This window comes from Balaenoptera musculus, chromosome 5, assembly GCF_009873245.2.
Source record: "Balaenoptera musculus isolate JJ_BM4_2016_0621 chromosome 5, mBalMus1.pri.v3, whole genome shotgun sequence".
Taxonomy (NCBI): domain Eukaryota; kingdom Metazoa; phylum Chordata; class Mammalia; order Artiodactyla; family Balaenopteridae; genus Balaenoptera; species Balaenoptera musculus.
Genome location: NC_045789.1, coordinates 106,442,274 through 106,464,181, shown reverse-complemented (window position 1 = coordinate 106,464,181; position 21,908 = coordinate 106,442,274). Strand labels below are relative to the sequence as shown.

General features: G+C 37.7%; 2 protein-coding genes across 4 annotated transcripts in view; one reads left to right on the top strand and one right to left on the bottom strand.

The window, feature by feature from the left end:
- Nucleotides 1-11,062: 11,062 nt before the first annotated feature.
- Nucleotides 11,063-21,285, bottom strand: LOC118895552. The gene is made up of 2 exons (XM_036852811.1): nt 17,724-21,285; nt 11,063-11,733 (listed from the first exon to the last, which is right to left on the bottom strand). The coding sequence occupies exons 1-2, from the start codon at nt 18,147-18,149 to the stop codon at nt 11,554-11,556; spliced, it is 606 nt and encodes a 201-aa protein (XP_036708706.1). The 5' UTR covers nt 18,150-21,285; the 3' UTR covers nt 11,063-11,553.
- The window catches only part of PPA2 (inorganic pyrophosphatase 2), an 85,695-nt gene continuing 81,013 nt past the window's right edge, over nt 17,227-21,908 (top strand). Inside the window, exon 1 of one of the 3 annotated variants that reach the window (XM_036852809.1) lies at nt 17,227-17,439. In XM_036852809.1, the coding sequence (XP_036708704.1) occupies nt 17,247-17,439 (193 nt within the window). In that variant the 5' untranslated portion in view covers nt 17,227-17,246. The remainder of the gene's footprint in view (nt 17,440-21,908) is intronic. The other 2 variants (XM_036852810.1, XM_036852808.1) reach the window with 2 other exon arrangements.

Here is a 21,908-nt window from a genome sequence, read left to right as displayed (position 1 = left end):
GCAATTAGCAGCCATGGTTCTGTTTTCCAGAGAAGCTGGTAAGGAAGAAGAAAACTGATGTTTTCTTCTTATAAGAAAAACGGGGGGGGGGGGGGGGGCGGAAATTTGGGTAGAGAACAAGAGTCCTGGACTTATTCAAAGACATGAGCTTCAATTGTTTTCAAGGACCAGCTGCATCCTTGTGGCTCAGTTGTTCAATATTTCCTTCTACTATATGAGATATCTTGTCAACTAATTTCCATTTTTGCTTAGATTAGTTTGAGTTGTAGTCCTGTTACTTGTAACAAAAGCATGGAACTAACACTGTGGATTATCTCATTTAATTCTCTCCATAATCCTTTGTGGTAGGTCCTATTATTTCCTTTTTATTTATTTATTTATTTATTTATTTATTTATTTATTTTATTTTTTTAGCTGTGTTGGGTCTTCGTTTCGTGCGAGGGCTTTCTCTAGTTGCGGCAAGCGGGGGCCACTCTTCATCGTGGTGCAGGGACCACTCTTCATCGCGGTGCGCGGGCCTCTCACTATCGCGGCCCCTCCCGTTGCGGGGCACAGGCTCCAGACACGCAGGCTCAGCAGTTGTGGCTCACGGGCCCAGCTGCTCCGCGGCATGTGGGATCCTCCCAGACCAGGGCTCGAACCCGCGTCCCCCGCATTAGCAGGCAGACTCCCAACCACTGCGCCACCAGGGAAGCCCCTATTTCCTTTTTATAGATGAGGAAACTGAGTTTAGAGAGGTTCAAATCTTGCCCAGGTTAAGCAGCTTGTGAACAGCATAGACAGGAGTCACACCCCAGGTAACTCCAGACACACTTTCTAAAACACAGGATTAGTGAATTATGGCTGTAAGATAAGAAGGCTGATTTTTCAAAAAACAAATTAGACCTTACACATAATAGTACATATTTTTCTGTTTTGCTTGTCTTGAGAGGATATATATTTTCCAAAAAAAGGTTGGTGTATCGATTAACCACTCCTGCAAAACAAATCACCCCAAAACTCAATGGTTTAAAACAACAATAATCAATTTTCCACGCTTCTGCTGGTAGGCAGATATACTCTGTCTGGAGAACCACAAAAACATGTGAGAGAAGGCATGGATACAGGGTGGGATAAAGAATTTGGAGCAGTTCATGCAATCTACCATGCAGACGGTTATCACAACTGTTTTGGATTTTCCAAGTGATAGTGTTCTGGTTAATTATTACTCTGGTTTAGGAACTGAGAAAAGGTTTCTCATGCAGTTGCAGTCAGATGATGGCTAGGGTTGGAACAGAGGGAGTGTTGAAGCCGATGGTGGCTGGCTGGGTATCTTGCTCTCATGGCCTGACCACGTAGTCTTACTATAAGACTTAGTTTGGGTTCCTTACTGCATGGTGGTCTCAGGGCACATGGACTGCTTACTTTAAAAGCAAGACTTTAAGAGCAGATATTCTAGCTCATAGCCTTGGAAGGCAATGTAACTTTACTTCTGCCACTGTATTCTATTAGTTACAAGTGCATCACAGCTGGTCTGGATTCAAAGGAAGGATAATTCTCTATTTCAACTTCACTTCTTGACAGGGCAGTAGCAAGCTTCTAGAGCATGTGAGGTAACAGATATTGTTGGTGATTTTTATATTTTGGAATATATCATCTACCACAGGCATTATGATATAGCAGAAAATTGGACTTGTGCTGTAGTTCTGGTTTGGCACTTATTAGCCATGTAACTTTAGACATATTCTCTGATCTTCCAGTGTTGGCCAATAGTAAACATCACATAATATTTATCAAATGAATGAATGAGTGACTTCTTCAGCATTCAGTTTCTTCCCCTATATGGGATTAATAATACCTAAAGAAAGTCATAAAGAATAAATGAGATGAGAGACTTGAAGATGTTTTGAAAATTTGAGAGGACAACTGTCTATGGGTATTCTTGTCTTTTTTTCTTCAGTGCCTATGACATTCTCTTTGGAATATTCTCAATAATAACAAATTTTTGTCCTCTGAATAATTTGGCTTTTGAAAAGAGTCATTTGAAGCAGGGAAAGGACTTATGATTTCACTGAGTAATAGCATTTTGGGGTCTAAAATGAGATATCATCATGGTATGATAAGACTGATATTTTCAAAGTAGCTGGTAACCTGGTCTGAATGACTTTTCTAAGGAAAGATTACTGAAAGTGTTTTAAGCGAAGGCAGGGGAATTGAAATAACCATATGATGGCTGCAAATAAGGGAAAATGTTCATTTGAATGTTTGTTTAAATATAGGATTAAAAGTTTATCATCATCACTCTTGTCCAGTGTCTGAGGAAAGACTCAAGCTTCCTTTCTAAGATGGGGAAATTTGAATTTTACTGGTGATCAGTTAAAAAAAAAAAAAAGCCAATAGGAATTAAGTGAAATAATTGTATTTGCAGGTAAGGACCACCTGTAGATTCCCAAAAGTTACTTAAAAAGCACCTTAGTTCAGTCACCTCTATATTCATCTTCTTAAGGTTAAATTACCTTGCTATTCTTACTTATATGTGTTTTTTTCTCTTTATAATCTTGGTGATAGTGAATGGGAAGTTATTTTTAAGTATTACTTCTGAAAGTTTTTTTTTTTTTTTTTTACTTACAAAAAGCAAATTGTTTCTCAGTCACTAAAGCAAAAATAATTAATAAGAAGGAAAATGATTTCAGCAAATAGGGCTAATCAGTTACCAGCATTTTCTTTCTTAAAGACATATGGTAGTAGTTGGTTTTCTCTAGGGAAACCTTCTGTATCTGTGATTGAAGTGGATAGCACTGTGCCATCAAAGTCAGCCAAGAAAAGTCTGAGCAGACTACTTAGGTAATTTTGATATTATTTTCACTTAGAGTAAAGTTTAAAAAAAATGTTCTAAGAGAGAGAAAATGTAAAAGAAAAAGATTTTAAAATAAAATTATATATATTATTCTATATGTTATATATATTTTATAATAGGATAGATATATTTTATAAGCATACATAATAAAATTAGGTGAAATCTTTGAAAAGTATATATACTAGGATCATGCACTGGATTAACAGTCTAGCTGATTGCATATGGTCCTAAAAAGATCACCAAAGAACACTGCATGCTCATTTCTTCTCGAGCCTGAAAGGTAGTGAACAGCTATCAGAGATTTTTTGGTGGCTTATAGTCTGCTTGACTTTATGGGAAAGGCCTCCACTTAACTTCAGTTACCCACTCCCCTTTGCCCTCTTTCAGATGAGGCCAAACTCAGTCCTAAACAGTTCAGACAGACCACAGGCCATTTTTGACTGAGCCACTGGCTGGTCCAGAAGACAAGGAGGATATTTTTGACATTAGCCTGAAAGAAAGTTATAAGCCCTGATTGGTCTTATTTGAGAAGGGCTGGGGAACACAGGACCCACGAATGGCTCTGATAAATGATGCTGGTTTCCATAGCATGAATAGGATGTATAATTGCTGCTGCCTTGTTGCAGGTCCTTAGAGAGTACAGATGCTAAACTCAAGTAGATCTCTCCTTGAGGGGCTTCTAATGTGAGACCCAGATGGGGCTGAGGAGAGTCATTTATTCCACAAAATTTATAACTCTGATTGTTTTTTAATTTAACTAAGTCATTCTTCTTTGTGTTAGAGGTACTAGTATTTATCTTGTTTGCAATGGAAAAGTCCCTTATCTTAAAGAATACAGTATTGTCTCTATGAGAAAAAAATTTTTTTTCAAGTAGCTTAGAAGGTAAGTCAAGAAAGATACAATAAACTAGCTTCAGAAGTATCTTCCTCAACTACAAAGTCTGTTCAAAGGTGCTGCATCACACCAAGCACCACTGAGCAGATGTTACATAACTTTGATATTTTGTAACAAAAGAGATACTTTTTCAATAACGGGAAAATAACTGAAACCTGCTTAAACATAGTAGCAGATATTGGTTTTCCTAATTAAAAAGTTAAAGAGATATAACATTTAGTTTTTTTAAAAAGTGCACAATCATTTAAATTTTTTCTTAATTGGTGCTCAAAGATATAGATCACTACTGTTTTATGGCCTCCAAATTATAGCCCCACTCATTTTCCTAACTTTTTTTCCCATGTTACATTTTGCCTCATTCTTCCTCAGCTGCACAGTTCTTCCTTCCTTTCTTCCCCTCCATGTCCAGTCATCTTTGTCCTTCTTTCTCTCAGACTCTCCTATCCTTCTGTGTGCTGGATTTGTTCTTTCTCCTCCACTCTGGAAATCTTTTCCTATTTCAGCTTCTCTACCTTTCCTAGAGAAAAGGACCACAAGAGAGCCTTGTGTTTTCCACCATTTTTTGCTGCCACTCCCCCTGTTCCCATTATTTCTTGCTTGGATTCTTCCATTGGCCTCCTAATCAGACCCCTAGATGCTATACTTGCACCCCTCTAGTTGATTGGCCACACTCCAACCAAGGTGATAGCTGTAAAACAAATTGAATCATGGCATCCCCTGCTTAAAACACCTCACTGTGTTCCCACTGTATTTAAGATAAATTCCAAAATCCTTAAAATGACCCATAAGGCTCTACATGATCTGTTTACTACTCTCCTCTGTTACCCACTGTGATCCATCCAGTGTGGACTGTTTTTTGTCCTATCTTCCTCCCTTGCTTTCTTTCTGCCTAATTTTTTTTTTTTTTAAGAAGGGGAGGGAGTCAGAGTGATGGTGATTCTTAGTATCTTAGGCTTATTAAAAAGAGAGAGAGAGAGAGAGAGAGAGAGAGGGAGAGATACTGTCCACATAGGGGTTGGATGAAGCTCTGAAAATTGTTAGCTATTGGAGGGCTCAGAAAATGCTTACTATAGTGGGAGGCATTACTTTTGCTGCAAGATCATCTAAAGCCTTTTAAAAATACTAAAATAATACATGCTATTGTAACAACAACGACTACTACTACTACTACTCAGAAATAAGCTTCAGAGATGTCCTTCCAGGTTTTTCTCTGCATTTATTAACGTATACATAAACACAGGTAAGTTCTTTCTTGGACAAACAAACAAAAATTATAACCTCTCACCCCAAAATAGCTGAACCTCAGAATAGAAGGCTAGAAATTGAGATATTTTTATGATGAACCCCTATAAAATTTTCTGCTTGCTTTTCCTGTGGACTGTAGAGACAGTTAAATGAATCAGTCCATTTAACCGTTTAATTTTCCTCTTCCCCCGGCCCCAACATAGTGTGGAAATTCACCTTGGTTACTGCAAACTCTGATACACTATCTAACAGGGACGCTTCTTCACTGAGGAAGGTGTATCACGTTGAGAGGGACCATTGTTCAGGGATCCCGGGGTGAGCATCAGTGTAACTAACCACACCTTCATCTACCATGGGTATTATCATCATTAAACTCTTGCCAATGCAATGCACAACAAAACAAAAAGGCTTCTCATTCTAGTTTGCATTTTCCTTGTTGCTAACAATGGCTGAGCATGTTTTTATACATTTGTTGATAACTTGTGATTTTTCTGTGAATTGCCTACTTTTGTCTTCTACTCTATTGGTTATTGGGTTGTCTTTTATTGATTTGTAAAAGCTTGTTGTAATATTGAATATTGTGATGGATGTGGAGATGTCCTTCCCCCCCAGACCCCCCCTTCAAGGAGGGGTTTGTTGCCTCAGCTGCAGAAAGTACTATTGGCAGAGAGCCTTCAGCTGTCAGGCCCTTCAGGGATGGTGTCAGCTGCAAAGCCACCTAGCCCAAAATCACACTCTCACCATAGTGGCTTACATCCAAAGACTGACGTGATGGACGGAAGGTTATAAAGGTCCAGCCATTCTGGCCCACTAGGAGACAATCCTGACAGGCCAGTTTACTTGTAGATCTCCCTGTGTGGTCAACCAGAGCTGTTTGGGTCTGTGTTGCAACTGGACTTTTCCCTTGGCCCAATCCTGAATCCTTCCCCTGCCTTCACAGTGCCTAAGGGCACTTCCTAATAAATATTATGTCTCAGGTTCTACTTCCTGGAGAATCTATCCTGACAAAAATATATATTTCATATATTGTGGCAAATGTTTTCTCAGAAAATATTTTTCAGACAAATATTGCCTCAGGACCTTTGCACGTTCTCTTCCCTATGTCACTTTACCCCTGGCTATATCTCCTACTTACCCTTTAGGTACCAACTAAAATGTCACATCTTTACCAAGGCCTTCCCTGATCTTCAACATAAATCAAGTCTCCCTATTATTTTCTGTCATAGCTTCCTATATTTTCCCTCATAGCACTTATCTCAGCTTTTAATCCTATTAATAGGTTTATGTGATTATTTGTTTATGCCCGAATTCTTCACCAGACTCTAAACACCGTAAGGGCAATGATTTTCCTAGTTTTTCATCATTCTTCATCCAGTTACTATCATAGTTCCTGACACATGGTACATCTTTAGTAAATATTAGTTAATGAATGAAGGAGGGAGAGAAAGGATGAGTTCTCTTTCTAAAACACTATTTTCAAACAAGGAAAACTCCTCAGCTACTGAGTTTCTAATACAAGAATCATCAACTGAAATCATGAAACTATTCTGCATTCTTTTATTAGGCCCTGAGATTCTTTTGTGGTGTGAGCGTGAGGTTTGATGTAAATTAATCCTGTCCCTATTTTCTTGCAGTGGGTGACTTAAAATTTATTTCAAGGAATTGCCTTTGGAACCCAGCGTTCTTTTGAATCCAATCGGAAGACCATTATTCCATATAATTAGAATAGTATAAAAGAGGAAAAAAATAAAGAAGTTCTATGGTTAAGCCATTTAAAAACAAAATTAATTCCCACTGCTCAAGGCCTAAAGGGAAAATCTAGAAAAGAGGACAGAGAAAATGGGTTGTCTCATTAGATTTTGTTCAGGACCTATTATTACCAATTTAGTAGCTCACCCTTGAATTGGATTAGAGTATTACTATGATTACTAGATTTATAATATTACAAGGGATTTATAATGTGTCATTTGGAACTGAAATTTCTCATGATTATTTTAGCCTAGAAGCAGTAATAATACTTAATCAAGCAAAACTTTCTATTACTTCATGCCATTTAACAATGCGTAGTTAAATCACATGTGATTCTTGTATGATGGATAAATTTTATTACATCCAATTTAGTAAATAGCCAGAAAGACTGAAAGTTTAATACCGATATATTCTGCACATCACTGGGACTTCGTTGAAAACAACTTGATTGTCTTCTACTCTATTTTTAAGAGGTGTGTGGGCCTCAGGACATGGACTTATTTTCACATATATATGATCATTCAGAAAAGAATTTCTACATGTTAACAACAACAACTTTTTTTTTTTTTCAGACAAAGGGGAATAAAACTAATTTCTCATCTATCAACCAATTATGTCTCTACTTGCTGGGTGAGTCTGCTTCTTGGGCCATTTGTTTCATCAAAACTTGGATCAATATCTTTTGTAAAATAGGAAAGAAAAACGTTAAAAAAAAAAAAAAGAGGACAGACAGATGTCTCATCTGCTCTTCAGTCATGACAGTTTTAAAGAGGAATCCAATACGCCAACATACATTTTTTTCTTTGTCCTCTATTCTTCTATCCAGCTCTTCTTAACCACTTCTACCAAATTACTCCTAAGGGCAAAGGGGAAAGACTATATGCCCCTTCCCTTTACTAGATGTTTACCACCAGCAATTCTGAGGTAGAATTTAGGGGGTCAGTGAACTTGGATTTTTAAAAAAAGATTATGTCTTTATTTTCACTTACTTTAATTAAAATTTAGCATTTATGAATGTAGGCAACAAACCCTATAGTAGTGTTAGTACTATATATGATTTTTGCTTCCAATAGAAATGGTATATAATTGTTATATTATTTTTCAGTTATTGCAGATGTCTCTAAATATCATTTATATCCATCACTACTTCAAAATTATGGTAGTTATTAGATCTATTTCACTTAATGCTTCTGTGAAGAAGCATGTATCTTATTAGATCACGATGTTTTTTCTAAAATATTTTTGTAAATACATTTCAGTGTAATTGGTTTCCTTTTTAGCTATGTATTTTATTTTATGCGTTTACAAACATCTTTTTTTTTTTTTTTTTTTTTTTTTTTTTTTCAAACATCTTTTTGAGAAGAGTTTCACAGGCCTCATAGGTGGCTAGTGGGGTCCATTGAACAAAAATGGTCAGGCACCTCTAAAGCATTTATTTTCAAACTTATTAGACCTAACTTATCCCTTTTTTAAAAATTGAGGTAAAATTGACATAATATACATTTAACCATTTTAAAGTGTACAGTTCAGTGGCACCTCCTGCAGACAAACTATTGTGCAACCATCACCTCTTTAGTTTTGAAATATTTTCATCACTACAGAAGAACACCACTTACCCTTTGAGTAATCACTCCCCATTCCTCCCTCCCCCCATCTCCTGACAACCACTAAGCTTTTTTCTATCTCTAAGGATTTGCCTAGTCTGGATATATCATATAAAAGGAATCATACAACACAAGACCTTTTGTGTCTGATGTCTTTCACTTAGTATCAATGCTTTTGATGTCCAACTCGTAGAATATTTCAGAACTTCATTCCTTTTTATGGCTGAATAATATCCTTTTGTATGTATATACCACAACTTGTTTATCCAACTCAACAACAAAAAGACAAATAACCTAGTTAAACAATGGGTAATGGACTTGAATAGACATTTTTCCAGAGATCTACAAATGGCCAAAAAAAAAAAAAACAAACAAAAAAAACCCCACAGGAAAAGATGTTCAACTTCATGGTCATTAAAGAAATACAAATAAAACCCACAATGAGATACCACTACACACACACTAGGATGGCTCTAATAATTTTTTAAAAAAACAGGAAACAATTATGACAAGGATGTAGAAAAATAGGAATCCCTGTACATTGCCGGTGGGAATGTAAAATGGTGCAATTGTTATGGAAAACAGCTTGGTGGTTCCTCAAAAAGTTAAATATAGAATTGCCATATGACCCAGGAGAAATGAAAACATGCCTACACAGAAACTTACATAGGAATGTTTGCAGCAGTGTTATCTGTAATAGCCAAAAGATGGAAATAATCTAAATGTCTGTCAATGGGTGAATGGATAAACTAAACTTCCCTTTTAATAAGAAATCTTTTGTAACAGCATCTTTACTTTCTTGAAATGAAATGGATAGATAATAAAACTTATTACACTGATAATTTTCAAAAAAATCAATGTAATGCCTGTCATATAAAAGAGACATAAAAGAAAAGTAGTTTGTAATAAAATTATGCATATTTCAATATGCAAATACTCAGGTACCAGTACTTGAGACTTACGAAGTAGTCCTATGTTTGCATCCACATATAGACTCACTGTGAATTAGGAGTTATAAGTGCAGACTGATACAGTATTAGAGATTCAAATATCACAAACATATTAAAACAATGCAAAAAACACTTTGTGTTATATACAAAATGACCTTAGTGTTTAGACGGGGAAAATTTTGGAAAAAAAATAAACAGATTTGCAGATCTTGCACCTACTTGAATGTCTGACGGGAGATTTGAGAGCAATGAAGGACATAGGACAATACTTTCTTGCGTAGGCCTATCTAAGTGTTGTAGGATGGTCAGCACCCCTGGGCCCTATACACTAAATGGCAGTAATGCTCCTCAGTCATTGTGACATCAGAAAACACCCTGACAATTTCAAAAATGCCTCCTTGGGGGCAGTACTACCCCTTTGAGAACATGTGACCCGAAGTTTACTCCCTGAATCTTGAAGTTTCTCTGAAGATTCATGTTTTACCCTTAAAATTGAACGCATAGCTGCATTCTATGATACAGTGTAAGTGTGCCTGTTTAAATATATATGTAACTCTCATGTATGTGAACTGCATGGAAGCCAGTCTCAGTATATTTCATCTTCCTTAAAACACTAACTTAACTCTGAAAGTGTTAGTGAGTAATATAGATGTCCCTGTAACCTTCAAAGGACGTCTCAGGAAAGAGTTACACTTCACCACATATGGCAAAACTTCTTTAAAATCCGTTTTGAGACTCTCTCCTCTTTTCACAAAGTCCCTCTGTCTCCCCAGATGTCTATCCTTCAGCTTTTCCAGCCAGGCTGGCTTCAGATCTTTTCACAATTCTCTCTAAATATTTTACCTTAACATGCTCCACCAAACAGAACAAATATTAGACAATAAAAGCCAGTGACCAAGTTTCCTGGTCCCTCCCTCCAAATGGACACAGACTCTGCAAGGAAGTTATGATCATATTTGTCCTTTTGTCGTTTTACAGTAGAACAAGGAGTTCTGGCCTTTGAGATTTTGTTTTAAAGGCTTCTGGGCTTTAGGAAGGGACCTACAGGAACACATGGGCCCTCGGATCTGCTCTCTGCAGCCCTGGCCCTGGCTTCCTCCTAAAGTGGCCCTGATTCTGATTGTGCAAACAGTTGTGGTGTTGACAGCCCCAGTTCCTTCCTCCAAGTAGCTGCTTAACAATTGCCTTACAACAAATTGATTTGTTCTCAGGGACTCTTCTGAGAGTGTAGAGTTAGGAAAAGAACTTTGAAACAGTGTCCCTTCAGAAAATAAAACTTACAATTTGCGGTTAGGCATCCTGAGGTCTGAACCACCAAAACTGAGGTTCAGAGACCCACGCTTTGCTCTTGGTCAGGTGGTTAGATGTGTCACACGCAATGGAAATCTCTTTTTCACTTAAACCAAATATATAGGATACTTTCTTTATTCAAGATACCCAGAGCTATGTCCTAATATTTAGACGTCTACAGGCACTATCTCCACTTTTTCATATTCTTCCCTCACCTCAGTCCAAACGGCTTCCTCCACCTTCACAGGGTTATCAATGACCTCCTTGTCAAATACGAAGGTCAATTCTCGTAATAAATCAGAATGAGAGAATCCAGAAGAGAGCATTAAATAGGACACTTTTTAATTAGAAATTAAAACTTTTAAAGAAAATCAAATATTTCAGTTGTTTCATCTGGAAAAGTGCAAGCAAGAAGAGTAGTAATTTTATGTTGTACACCTGAAACAATACCTCAATAAATTTTTTAATTAAAAATAGATTGAAAAATAAAAAGAGAAGAGTAGCAATTTTACAAAAAGGGGCAAAAAAGTTCACTTATGATCTTTGCAAAAACTAAGTGAAATAGTTTTAATTAAAAGAGAAGCCATTTTAAAAATAATAATCAAAATACTGTAATAAAAATTAGCTAATAAATGAAATGTTAATAAGCACAATGAATACACCAATTCATGAAAAATATAATTCTAACATAAAATTCTGGCTCTTGCAAGAGAAGACAAACATCTTTATGTAAATGATGTCAATTAATTTATAGTAATTAAGTCACAATTACAAGATCTGATCCAATTCAAACTAGTTAACCTCTCTCTGTTCCATGGCTACAAACAACATCCTCTGGTTATTAATGTTAACAAGATAGACAAGATTTTAAAAAATTGATGGAAACAAGCTTTTACTCACAAAAATCTGAAAGTAGAAATCTTACCAGGATGACTCTATAGTGATCATGTAACTTTATATAGAGAGACTAGTACTTACATGTACCTAGGCAGTGGTCAGGATTTTGGTCAACACCAATGTCTGGAGGTAAGTGATACAGCGCTTTCCTATATGAGGGAGCCACATTATTTCTATCCTGTTGCTCTGATGTATTCGATCTCCATTGCTGAGGTAACCTTCATAGTTCAAAATGACTGCTACAGCTCCAAGCATAGCATCTTCAATCTACCTAGCAAGAAAGAAGAAATAAAAGAAGGATGTATCCTTCTCTTAACAACACATCCCAGAAGTTGCATACACCACATATACTTGCATCCCATTGAGCAGCACTTAGTTGACTGTCCATAACTAACTATAAACTAGCAGTCTTTTTCAGGGTGGTCATAAGCCCAGATGAAAATTAGGAGCCATACTACTACAGAAAAAATGGAAACTGAATATTAGAGAATAACCAGCAGTCTGCCATAAATGTCGTTTTCTTTTCCTATATCCAACTTCCTTGGAAATGTCGGTGAAAGGTTTACATATTTCTACTCCAGTTGTGAACAAGGTTCACATTCTTGGGCACCTGAGTTCTTTCAGCATCTCCAATTATTTCATGACAGTTAAAATTAGGAGACTGGTCTACCCAAGTTCCCAAAAAGATCAATAGGAGATATCATCACTAGTTAGTTAGACTCCCTGCTTAGATCGTAGATCCTAAAATGTTTTTGTCAACAGTAGTGGTTTTGTCATGTGCCAACTTGATTAGGCTAAAAACTATAAGGCAGACTCTCCCATAAAAAAGAGGGAAATTTCTTTGTGCATATACCATGATGGTTGTATCATTTTATTGTTTCCTGACGTAGAAAAAAAGCTTAGTTGATCTATCAACCTTTGAAATTCAGATGTTTCAACAAGACAAAATCCTATTGAGATAAAGTTGTGGGCTAATTTCTAACGATCTATATATTCTTAGAATGAGATCAAACATTCCAGGTGTTTGATTCTTAGACATATTATTTCTCCATAGCATTAAACACAATGACTTACTTTTTAAAAAAAAAAAATTGAGGTATAGTTGATGTACAATACTATATAATTTTCAGTTGTACAACATAGTGATTCACAATCTTTAAAGGATATAGTCCATTTGTAGTTATTATGAACTATTGGCTATATTCCCTGTGTTGTACAATACATCCTTGTAGCTTATTTATTTTATACATAGTAGCCTGCATCGCCTAATCCCCTACCCCTATCATGCCCTTCCCACCTTCCCCCTTCCCTCTGGTAACCACAAATTTGTTTTCTATATCTGTGAGTTTCTTTTTTGCTATATTCACTAGTTTGTTGTATTTTTTAGACTCCACATATAAGTGATATCATACAGTATTTGTCTTTCTCTGTCTGACTTATTTCACTTAGCGTAATGCCCTCCAAGTCCATCCATGTTGTTGCAAATGGCAAAATATCATTCTTCTTTATGGCTGAGTGGTGTTAAAGGATGGCTTTCTTTAGAAAATGATGAAGAGAAGAATTTTCCTGAGAGAATTCTTCCTCAAATTAACAGCATAAAGTTTCCTAATACTTGTAGTTACCCATTGGGAGAATCCAGCATATAGTTCTAAGGGCCCTCTTGCCAATGGATTTCCTTAACTCTGGAAACATATTTATTCCTAACTGCCAACAAGTTATGTGCATCCTGATTTGAAGAAACCGACAAAAATATTAAGCATTTTTAGAATATGAAATGTTTACTTAAAATGAAATATTGACACTTGTTATTTTGTAAATTACATTTTAGAGTGTTACCTAGTTTATCTTGCATTCAGAAAAGTAAGTAAGGAATTTTATTAAATAAGTTTTCACTTATTGTTAATCATTTAAATCCTCATCTTTCATTCCCTACAATTTACTGAAATATTTAAGAATCAGAATTAAGAGTGTGTAATAGCAATAAGAAGAAATAATAGGTAAACCAGGTTAAAGTTCTTTAAAGATTTTAAATATGCATTTCTGAAGGTAATATTTATTACATAATATTTAATTATTTCAAATTTAGCCCAATGATGGGCTTGCATCATTGACATCCCCTGCTATTGTCAGGCAGCAAGTCTCAATTCTAGGAGTTTACAAGTTGGAGAGTAAAGACAAATACACACGAAACCATTAAATAACATTTCCAGAGTTTATGCTGATAAAACACACCAGAGGTTCTTGAATAGAGAATTGATTCTATAAACTGATGGTTTAGGAAAACGTTTAGAATAGCATGCAGGAGGAACCAGAATAGGACATAAAAGACAAGGTATGTCTAGATATTGACAATGACTCAAATATCAGGTGATAAGGACCCAGACGTTAGTCCTGGCAGTGGATATAGAAAGGAATGTTGGATTTGAAAAAATTTACAAAATTTGATGCCTGATTGGAAGTAATGGAATAATGAGAGAAGAGTCCAAAAAAATCACTTAATTTTCTCTACAGAAGGAGAACAACAACAACAGCAACAAAAGAACATGTGATGTTATTCTCAGATAAAAGGAAATAAAAGTGGGAGATTAACTTGGAGATAAAATGATAAATTTGCCTTGGGACATGTTGAGTTTGAAACAATGCAGACAGCTCTTATTGAAGATGGAATTCTTTTCACTGGTTGGATTCTCTGAAGAGCAGACTTTGAGATCAAGTGTGGTATGTACAGTGTTTACTAGGTTGTACCCTTGGGACTGGTACATGAAAGTGAAGGCAAGAAAGTGACACTGGGTAGAAGGAGAAGTTGAGCTGTGATGCAGGCCCAGCAACAAGTTCAGCTGACCCTGCAGGACACCCTAGAGCTTAAAAGGCCAGTTAGAGTCGCCCAGTGTAGGGTCAAAATCATCGGCCTTTATAACCCCAGTGATTGGATGGGCTTCCCTGGAGAGGGGCATGACTTGGACAAAGCAGCTAAGGCTGTTCCTGGAAAGGCTGACAGCCGAAGCAAATAGCCCTTCATTAAAGGGGGCACATCCCAGTAACTCCCACAATTATGAAACTGTGGTGGAGATGAGAGTTGGAGCTAAAGCAAAGTTAGTTAATTAGCGAATCCAGTTCTGTTTCTGCTTCTAACATTGGTAAACGTAACACAAAATCTACCATGGTTGTAGTTGTCATTTTCTGAAATGCTGGATTATCCTAGCAGGAAATAAAAGAATTTTAGAATTGTGGAGTAGTCATTCGTGTGTTGACTTTTATAAAAGCACATATGTCTCTAAAATGAATGATTATCCTTACCTACAACATAATAAATAAGCAAATTAAAAAATTGCTAATTACCGTTGCTCATGCTTGCTAGCCAATAGCTGGCTTTGGGAGCTGGGCCATGAAATACAGCAGTAGTCAATAAAAGAAATGAGAATTTTAAAACAATTCTGAACATTTTCTAACTTATCTGTTTAGGAACACATAGACTGTGATATTTCACTGGCTTTTTGAATACTTTATCTAAAAGGGCAACTTTAAAAATATTTTTATGTTACCAAACGTTTAAATTTTGTCATACTATCAAATAAATGTTCAATAATATTTCTAAATATTATCTAGAGTTCATGTTCATCCGCTATTTGTCAGCAACACGTTTTCCTTCTAAATACATGTCAAAGTTCTGTATCATTTCTCACTTAAATACTATTATTCTATTGAGAAACAAAGTTATCACCATGACAATACAAAAACTTTGTGGAGCAGAGCTGCCATACTTATCTAGTATACATACCTTTGGACTTTTACATGAGAGAGAAATAAGCAACTATTTTATTTAAGCCACTAATATTCTTGTTTTGGTTTTTGTTTTCTGGTTCTCCCAGCTGAACTTAATTCTAATCTTAATTTTTTTCTTCTTGCATAGGAAAATATTGTAGGGTAAGTTTTTGACTTAAGGCCCCCTCTTTACTACCTATATAATTTCATTCAAAAATGCTGTAAAAATGTTACATGATCTGTCATTATGATGTATTTAAAGCAAGAAGTTATTTGTACTTGAAAGAAAAAGAATGTAATATGTTCAACTCTAAAAACCGACTAAGATAATATTAAAAGAGAAGTTAAGTTGAAATCTTAAGCAGACTGGCAGAAAATCTTTGCAAAACACATGTCTAATAAAGGACTGGTATCTAAAATATGCAAAGAACTCTAAAAACTCAACAATAAGAAAACAAGCAACCCCATTAAAAAATGTGGAAAAGATCTGAACAGATGCCTGACCAAAGATATACAGATGGCAAATAAGCATATGAAAAGACGTTCAACTTCACATGTCATTAGGGTATTGCAAATTAAAACAACAGTGAGATACCACTGCACACCTATTAATTAGAATGGCTAAAATTCAAAGCACTGACAACACCAAATTCTTCAAGAATGGGAAGCAACAGGAACTCTCATGAATTGCTGATGGGAGTGGAAAAATGCTAAAACCACTTTGGAAGACAGTTTGGTGGTTTCTTATAAGACTAAACTACTCTTACCATATGATTCAGCAATCATGCTTCTTGGTACTTACCAAATGAATGAAAAACTTATGTCCACACAAAAACCTGCACATGGATGTTTATAGCAACTTTACTCAAAATTTCCAAAACTGAGAAGCAACCAAGATGTCCTTTAGTAGGTGAATGAATAAACAAACGGACTATTATTCAGTGCTCAAATGGAAAAGAGGTATTAAGGCATGAAAAGACATGGAGGAACCTTAATTGCATGTTACTAAGTGAAAGAGGTCAATCTGAAGGGCTACATACTGTATATTCCAACTATATGAATTCTGGAAAAGATAAAACTATGGAGAGAGTAAGAAGATGAGTGGTTGCCTTGTTTAGGGATGGGGGAGGGTTGAATAGGATACCAGTCTACAGAAGATGTTTTCAGAAGTTTTTCCAAAAAGTCGATAACCAGAATTTCATATGCTCATGAGAAAGATCTGGTAGAAAAGGAGTTCCAGGAACAATTTAACTCAACAACGAAGGAGCCATTATCTATGCAAGACATGATGGATGTTCCATTCTTCAAAAATGCTAAATCTCAAGTCTTAAGTGCTTGGCACGTAGACAATCCAGTGGGCCGGTCAGGGTGAAACGGAGAATGAGATAAGCTCACAAACATTTAGGTACAGTACCCAGTGCCATTGTAGGAATGAAAATGTAAGAAAAAGGAAGGATAAATCACCTCTACTTCGGTTAAATAGAAAAAGGCTTCATGGAGGAGAAGGCATTTGAGGAAGTTACCGTTTTTTGGCTCTATAAGTCACGTCAAGGTCAAGTCCTCACAAGGAGGCCTGATCATTATGTCTCAAAGTGATGTTTTTACGTGCGTGCATGCTTTTCTCCTACATTGGACAGGATCTAGAGCAGTGCTTGGGACAGAGTAATCATTCAATATTAAATCACTATAATAAAAACAATATTATGATAGTAAATACTGTATGGATGAGTAAAGGAGTGAATGCATGTATGCATTAATAAGTGGCAGTGAGCTCCTCTGGGGCGGTGGACCTTGTTTTGATTATCTCTGAACCCCGGTCTCGCTGCGTGTACCGTGTGTATTACTGTCAATTCACCGGGCGCTCTAATTTCAAAGAGCGGTCTCCAGGGCCAGCCTGGCTGGAGCGGGCTTCCAAGCCCCGGGCCGGGAGCGACGACTCCGGGCGGTAGGGGGCGCCGGCGTGCGACCGGGCCGGTCCCCCGGCACCACCCGCGCGAAGCCGGACCCGGGTCTACGCCATGCGCGTGCTGCTGCCACTGCTGCGCACCAGCTGGGCCTGGCGCTTGGGCGCCCCGGCTGCCGCCGCCGCAGCCGCCGCCGCCCGCCTGCCGCGGGGAGCGAGCGCAGGGCCCGGGCCGCGCCGCGCCATGGCTTTTTACCGCACAGAGGAGCGCGGCCAGCCCCACTCTCCCGGTTACCGCCTCTTTTTCAGTAAGTAGCTCGCGGGGGTCCCACCGCGCGCCGCGCCGGAGGCTCGGGATGAGAGCGCGGCCTCCATCCCTCCCTCTTTCGGGACCGCAGCGATCGCCGCGCGGTTCAGGTCACTTTCCCGCACGCGGGGGCCAGGGCCGAGCCATGGGAGCTGCCAGAGATGGGGTCGGCGGACTAAGTCCCCAAACGCGGAGCGCGGAGACGCAGGCGCGGCCTGGGCCCTGGGTGCGGCCAACCGCCCTCCCCGAGCCGCGGGCGGAGCGCGTGGGAGCGCGCCCGGTCACCTGCCCCGGCCGGCAGCCGTTAGCCCAGCCCGCGTCACTCTTCTGGGTTCGCGTTGACTCCGAACGCGAGGAGCAGAGTCCACCGGTTAGCCGCCTTCCTCCTCCCCTCCCCCTCCCCCTCCCAGTGGACGTAACAAAACTCCTCCTGCTGAGGGACGCCTGCGATTGGAGAGGCAGGAGGGACTTCGGAGATGCCGGGTGCAGTGGTTCTTTTTCAGGGCGGGGACTCTGATGAAGGATCTCCCAGCAACGTGAATTTATACTCGCGAGTTTGCACCTTGAATGCGATCCACGATCAAGAGCCCCGCTGGTTCCAAAGTAGCTCCTTCTCCTCCGCAAATTGAGCAAACCCAGAGGGCGAAGCGACTTGGGGCGCTGACCTGGCCAACTAAGATGGGAAAACACCCAGGTCTCCATTACTCTCATTTTTCTTTGCACCCCGATATTTCACTGTGTAGGTTAGCTATGATGTGAAATAGCGAGGTTGGTTGAGTTGCTTTCATGCCTCACTGATTTCAGAGCCCCGAGGGGAGTAGTACCTTTTTTTCTGTAAAGTCGACCTTGCCTTATCGCCCACCTATTAGGAACACCAGCTCTAGAGAATTTCAGATCTCAGCTCGAATCCTGGATTCTTTAGCTCTTAGCTCTGGGACCCTGGACGAGTTTCCTAACTTGCTGAGCCTTAGTTCTTCTCGTCTGTAAAATAGGGCTGTAAGAATTACATGGCATAGTGTATGCAAAGTGATTAGTCACCAGGTCTAGAATATAAATTCTATTGTTAATAATACTTGTGATCATTATTGATACCTGTAATTTATAAAATGTTTATACGTATCCTATCTGAGCTTAGGGTCGAGGAGTATTTTATGGGAGAGGAAACTGAATTTGCATAGTTTTGTGGTTATAATGCAGTTGATACTAAAGTTCCCATTTTCTTCAGAATTGACTCCATATTCTTTTCCATCCTAATTTGGTCAAGACTGATCAGGTAGAAAGGAGCCTTTAACAAGAAGCCCCAAATTTCTGAACGGATTGTTCCAAAAGGTTACAAAGTGGGGGTTTGAGAAACAACTTTCCATAGAAACAGTGTTACAAAATGGCAGTTAGGTTTTAAAGTAGATAAAAGCTGTCTAACTCATAAAATGGTGAAAGTAATACAGTAATAAATGATAGACCAAAAAGTCAATAAATATTTATAAAAGCTGGACACTGTTAGATGTGGCACTGAGGAAATTTTAGTTATGGGCCCTGAGCTCAAGAGATTGGTAATATCAATATAATTAAGGAAAGTATAAAAACACTAAAAAACTCAAATAAAATTATTTGAATGTTGGCTGAGAAAAAACAGTCTTGAGGATCCTGGAGCATATGGTGTAACCCACTGAGCACTGACTTTGGCATGGGGAGTCCTAGGCCTTGGTTCTCGCTCTGCTGTAACTCACTGTGTGCTGATTGGCCAGGTGATGGCTTCATTTCTTACATGTTCAGTTTCTTTAGCTGTAAAATGAAGCAGTTGACCTACCAGTGATCGTAAAGGTCCTTCTTAGTGCTGATAGTCCTTGGAGACATAGGATGAATAATAGATACTCTTAACATTATCTACTGGGGCCGGGCCTCTATTAGGCATTTTTGAGGCTATATTGGCCTCTCGCTGTGGTTTGTTTCTTTAGCTGCAAGTGTATTTCAGACTCACGATTTTCTTTAACTGGAATGCCACAAATAAAATACATATATATTTTTTTCACTCAGTTGGAACAAATGACAGAAAAGAAGAAAAAAGGTTTTACTGAGGTAAATGGGCAAAAATTGGAAGAAAGGAGAATGTGGTTTGGGGGAGGGGCCAGGTGGTGAGATAGTCGTTGGAAGGTATTGTTGGGTTGAACACTTCCTGAACTAAACGCCAGATGGCATCCTTGGCCCAGGACTGTTTACTGCTTGCTGGAAGGGGTTGGACAAAGTGAAAGGAAGCCCCTTTAGGATTAAGGGGTAATGGGGAACAATGAATAATTTGCTCTTTATAAAGATGGTCACAAATTGTATATTTTATACTCTGGCAGTATCTATGTGCAGTAGTATGGTGCAGTTCTCTCCCTTCAAAGAAGAACATGAATATAGCACTACTTGGCTGAAAAGTATTATTTAGCATTATTACAGTGGAATCATTTCCCACATTTCCAAATGTATCCCAAGCCTATGAAATACGAGTGCAGTTGGGAGGTAGACTTTTTAGCATTTCATTTCTGTAAGTGGTTCTCTTTACCATCATTCAGAAGAATTAGAATAAATGATAGATGCAATACTTTTTTTTTTCCTTTTGATTGATGTTGAACTTTGTGGGAACAGTATTGAAGTGAGACAGGGTGACAGGGGAAAAAACATCCTGGTGGGAATCATGAGGCCTCCTGGCCCTGTAATTAACTTTTTGTGTGGCGTTGCATGAGTAATTGAACCTCTCTGTACCTCATTTTATTAAACCATGGAAAGAGGAGATTGGACTTGATCATTTCCAAACTGCTTAGTTGAGCACAAGCATCCCATGGTATGTTACTAGGCTTTCTTTAAAGGAAGAACTTAATGGTTTAATAAATTAGCAAAACACTTCTCATTTTATCACCTTGGGGAGTCACAATGTGCATATTAAGGTTGTTGGAAATTCTTATGTAAAGTAACTTGTCCCAAACTTTTGAATCCAAGAGCCCCTGTTTCTCAGAACATTTGTTGACATCTTAGTAACTCTAGAGTTTGATGGAATTCTATTTGAGAAGCATTGGGTCCTAGACAAATAGTCAAAACACTTAGGTTGTAGCCCTGGCTTGACTCTTTTAGGCATCACTTGACATCCCTTAGCTCCATTTCTCCATCTGTAAAATGGGGATAGCACTGATGATTTTATAGAATTGCTGTGGCCGTTAAATGAGACCATGTTTGTAAAGACTATCAGTGTCTCACACATGGCACATGGTTAATGTTTAATATGAATTATTTCTTTTTCCCTTTTGACTTTAAGACCAAAATTCTTGTTATATTTTGTGAAGGATGAGAACAATGGGATGTGGATAGAATTGCATACTTTGAGTAAGTCCTGATTTATTAATTCCAAGTCTTATAGCTTTAATGGGTACTGACTTGCAGTCTTTTGAATTAGTTGGGAAATCATAACGAAGTAAGACTTGTACATATGGGACCAAAGACATAGCACTGCATGCCAATATTCTTTGGTAGTCTACATGTTTTTGTTTTGTTAATAACTTGAAAATTCATTATTTTAGATTTTTTAACTTTTCCGAAAGGATGAGGAGAAGCTACACTTTTCATAATTTGGATTTTTTTTTTTACTATGGCATAGGTGACTGGTTCACTTAGAGAAATAGTGCTGTAGATAATTCAGGTTGCTTTTATTTAGTGTGAGAACGAATCATGCAGTTCTTTAACAATGAATTTGTTTTATCATTTGTAGTAAGACTATGCTTATGTTGAAATTACTATATGTTTTGTTTTTTAAGTATGTCATTTGAATAGTAGGAGGAATCTGCCATTGAATGTACCACACATTTGGACTTAATAAAATTTACTGAATTACATGAAACATGTGTTTGAGTCTTAAATATGAGTTTCTGTAACTTTTTTTTTTTTAATTTGGCCCATATCATAAAACTTGAATTGACACAGTAGATCTTAATGGTTATTGTGTGGATATAGAAATGTTAATTATATTTATTTGGTTTTTGTCATTGCCACAGCTTCCAATAAGAATCTCTATAAATGCTTTTAGTAATGATACGTAATAATATGTTGGTACTTAGCATACATATAGCTATTTAATGTGTATCACATATATAATCAGGTATAAGTTTTGCAATCCATTCAGTTTCCTCACTTGCTAATACAAGTAATAAACTTTCATCCTGATACAACTTGCTGTTATAAGAGAAAAACATATAGATTACTTACAAAATGATAGAATAAAATCTCATTTCAGTCCAGTCGAAGGGAAAGTTTTGACACTATTTGGCAATGTCTAATGTATATTGATGGGCCTGATAGAATTCATTAGCTTATGCCTAGTAGGTATGTAGTCTGATTTTTGACAAAGTGAAATACCAAGACAAGATGGTAGGGTGACTACAATTGTTTGTCTTATCTCCCTCCTCATAAATATCCTATTAAAGTGATAGTAGGTGGATA

Excerpts from the sequence above, each read along its gene's own strand:
- LOC118895552 (XM_036852811.1), bottom strand. The coding sequence starts at position 18,149 with ATGAGAGTAATGGAGACCTGGGTGTTTTCCCATCTTAGTTGGCCAGGT. Across the intron at positions 11,734-17,723 it reads ACGGCTGCCGGCCGGGGCAG|ATTGAAGATGCTATGCTTGG; the intron begins GTGACCGGGCGC and ends CTTGCTAGGTAG.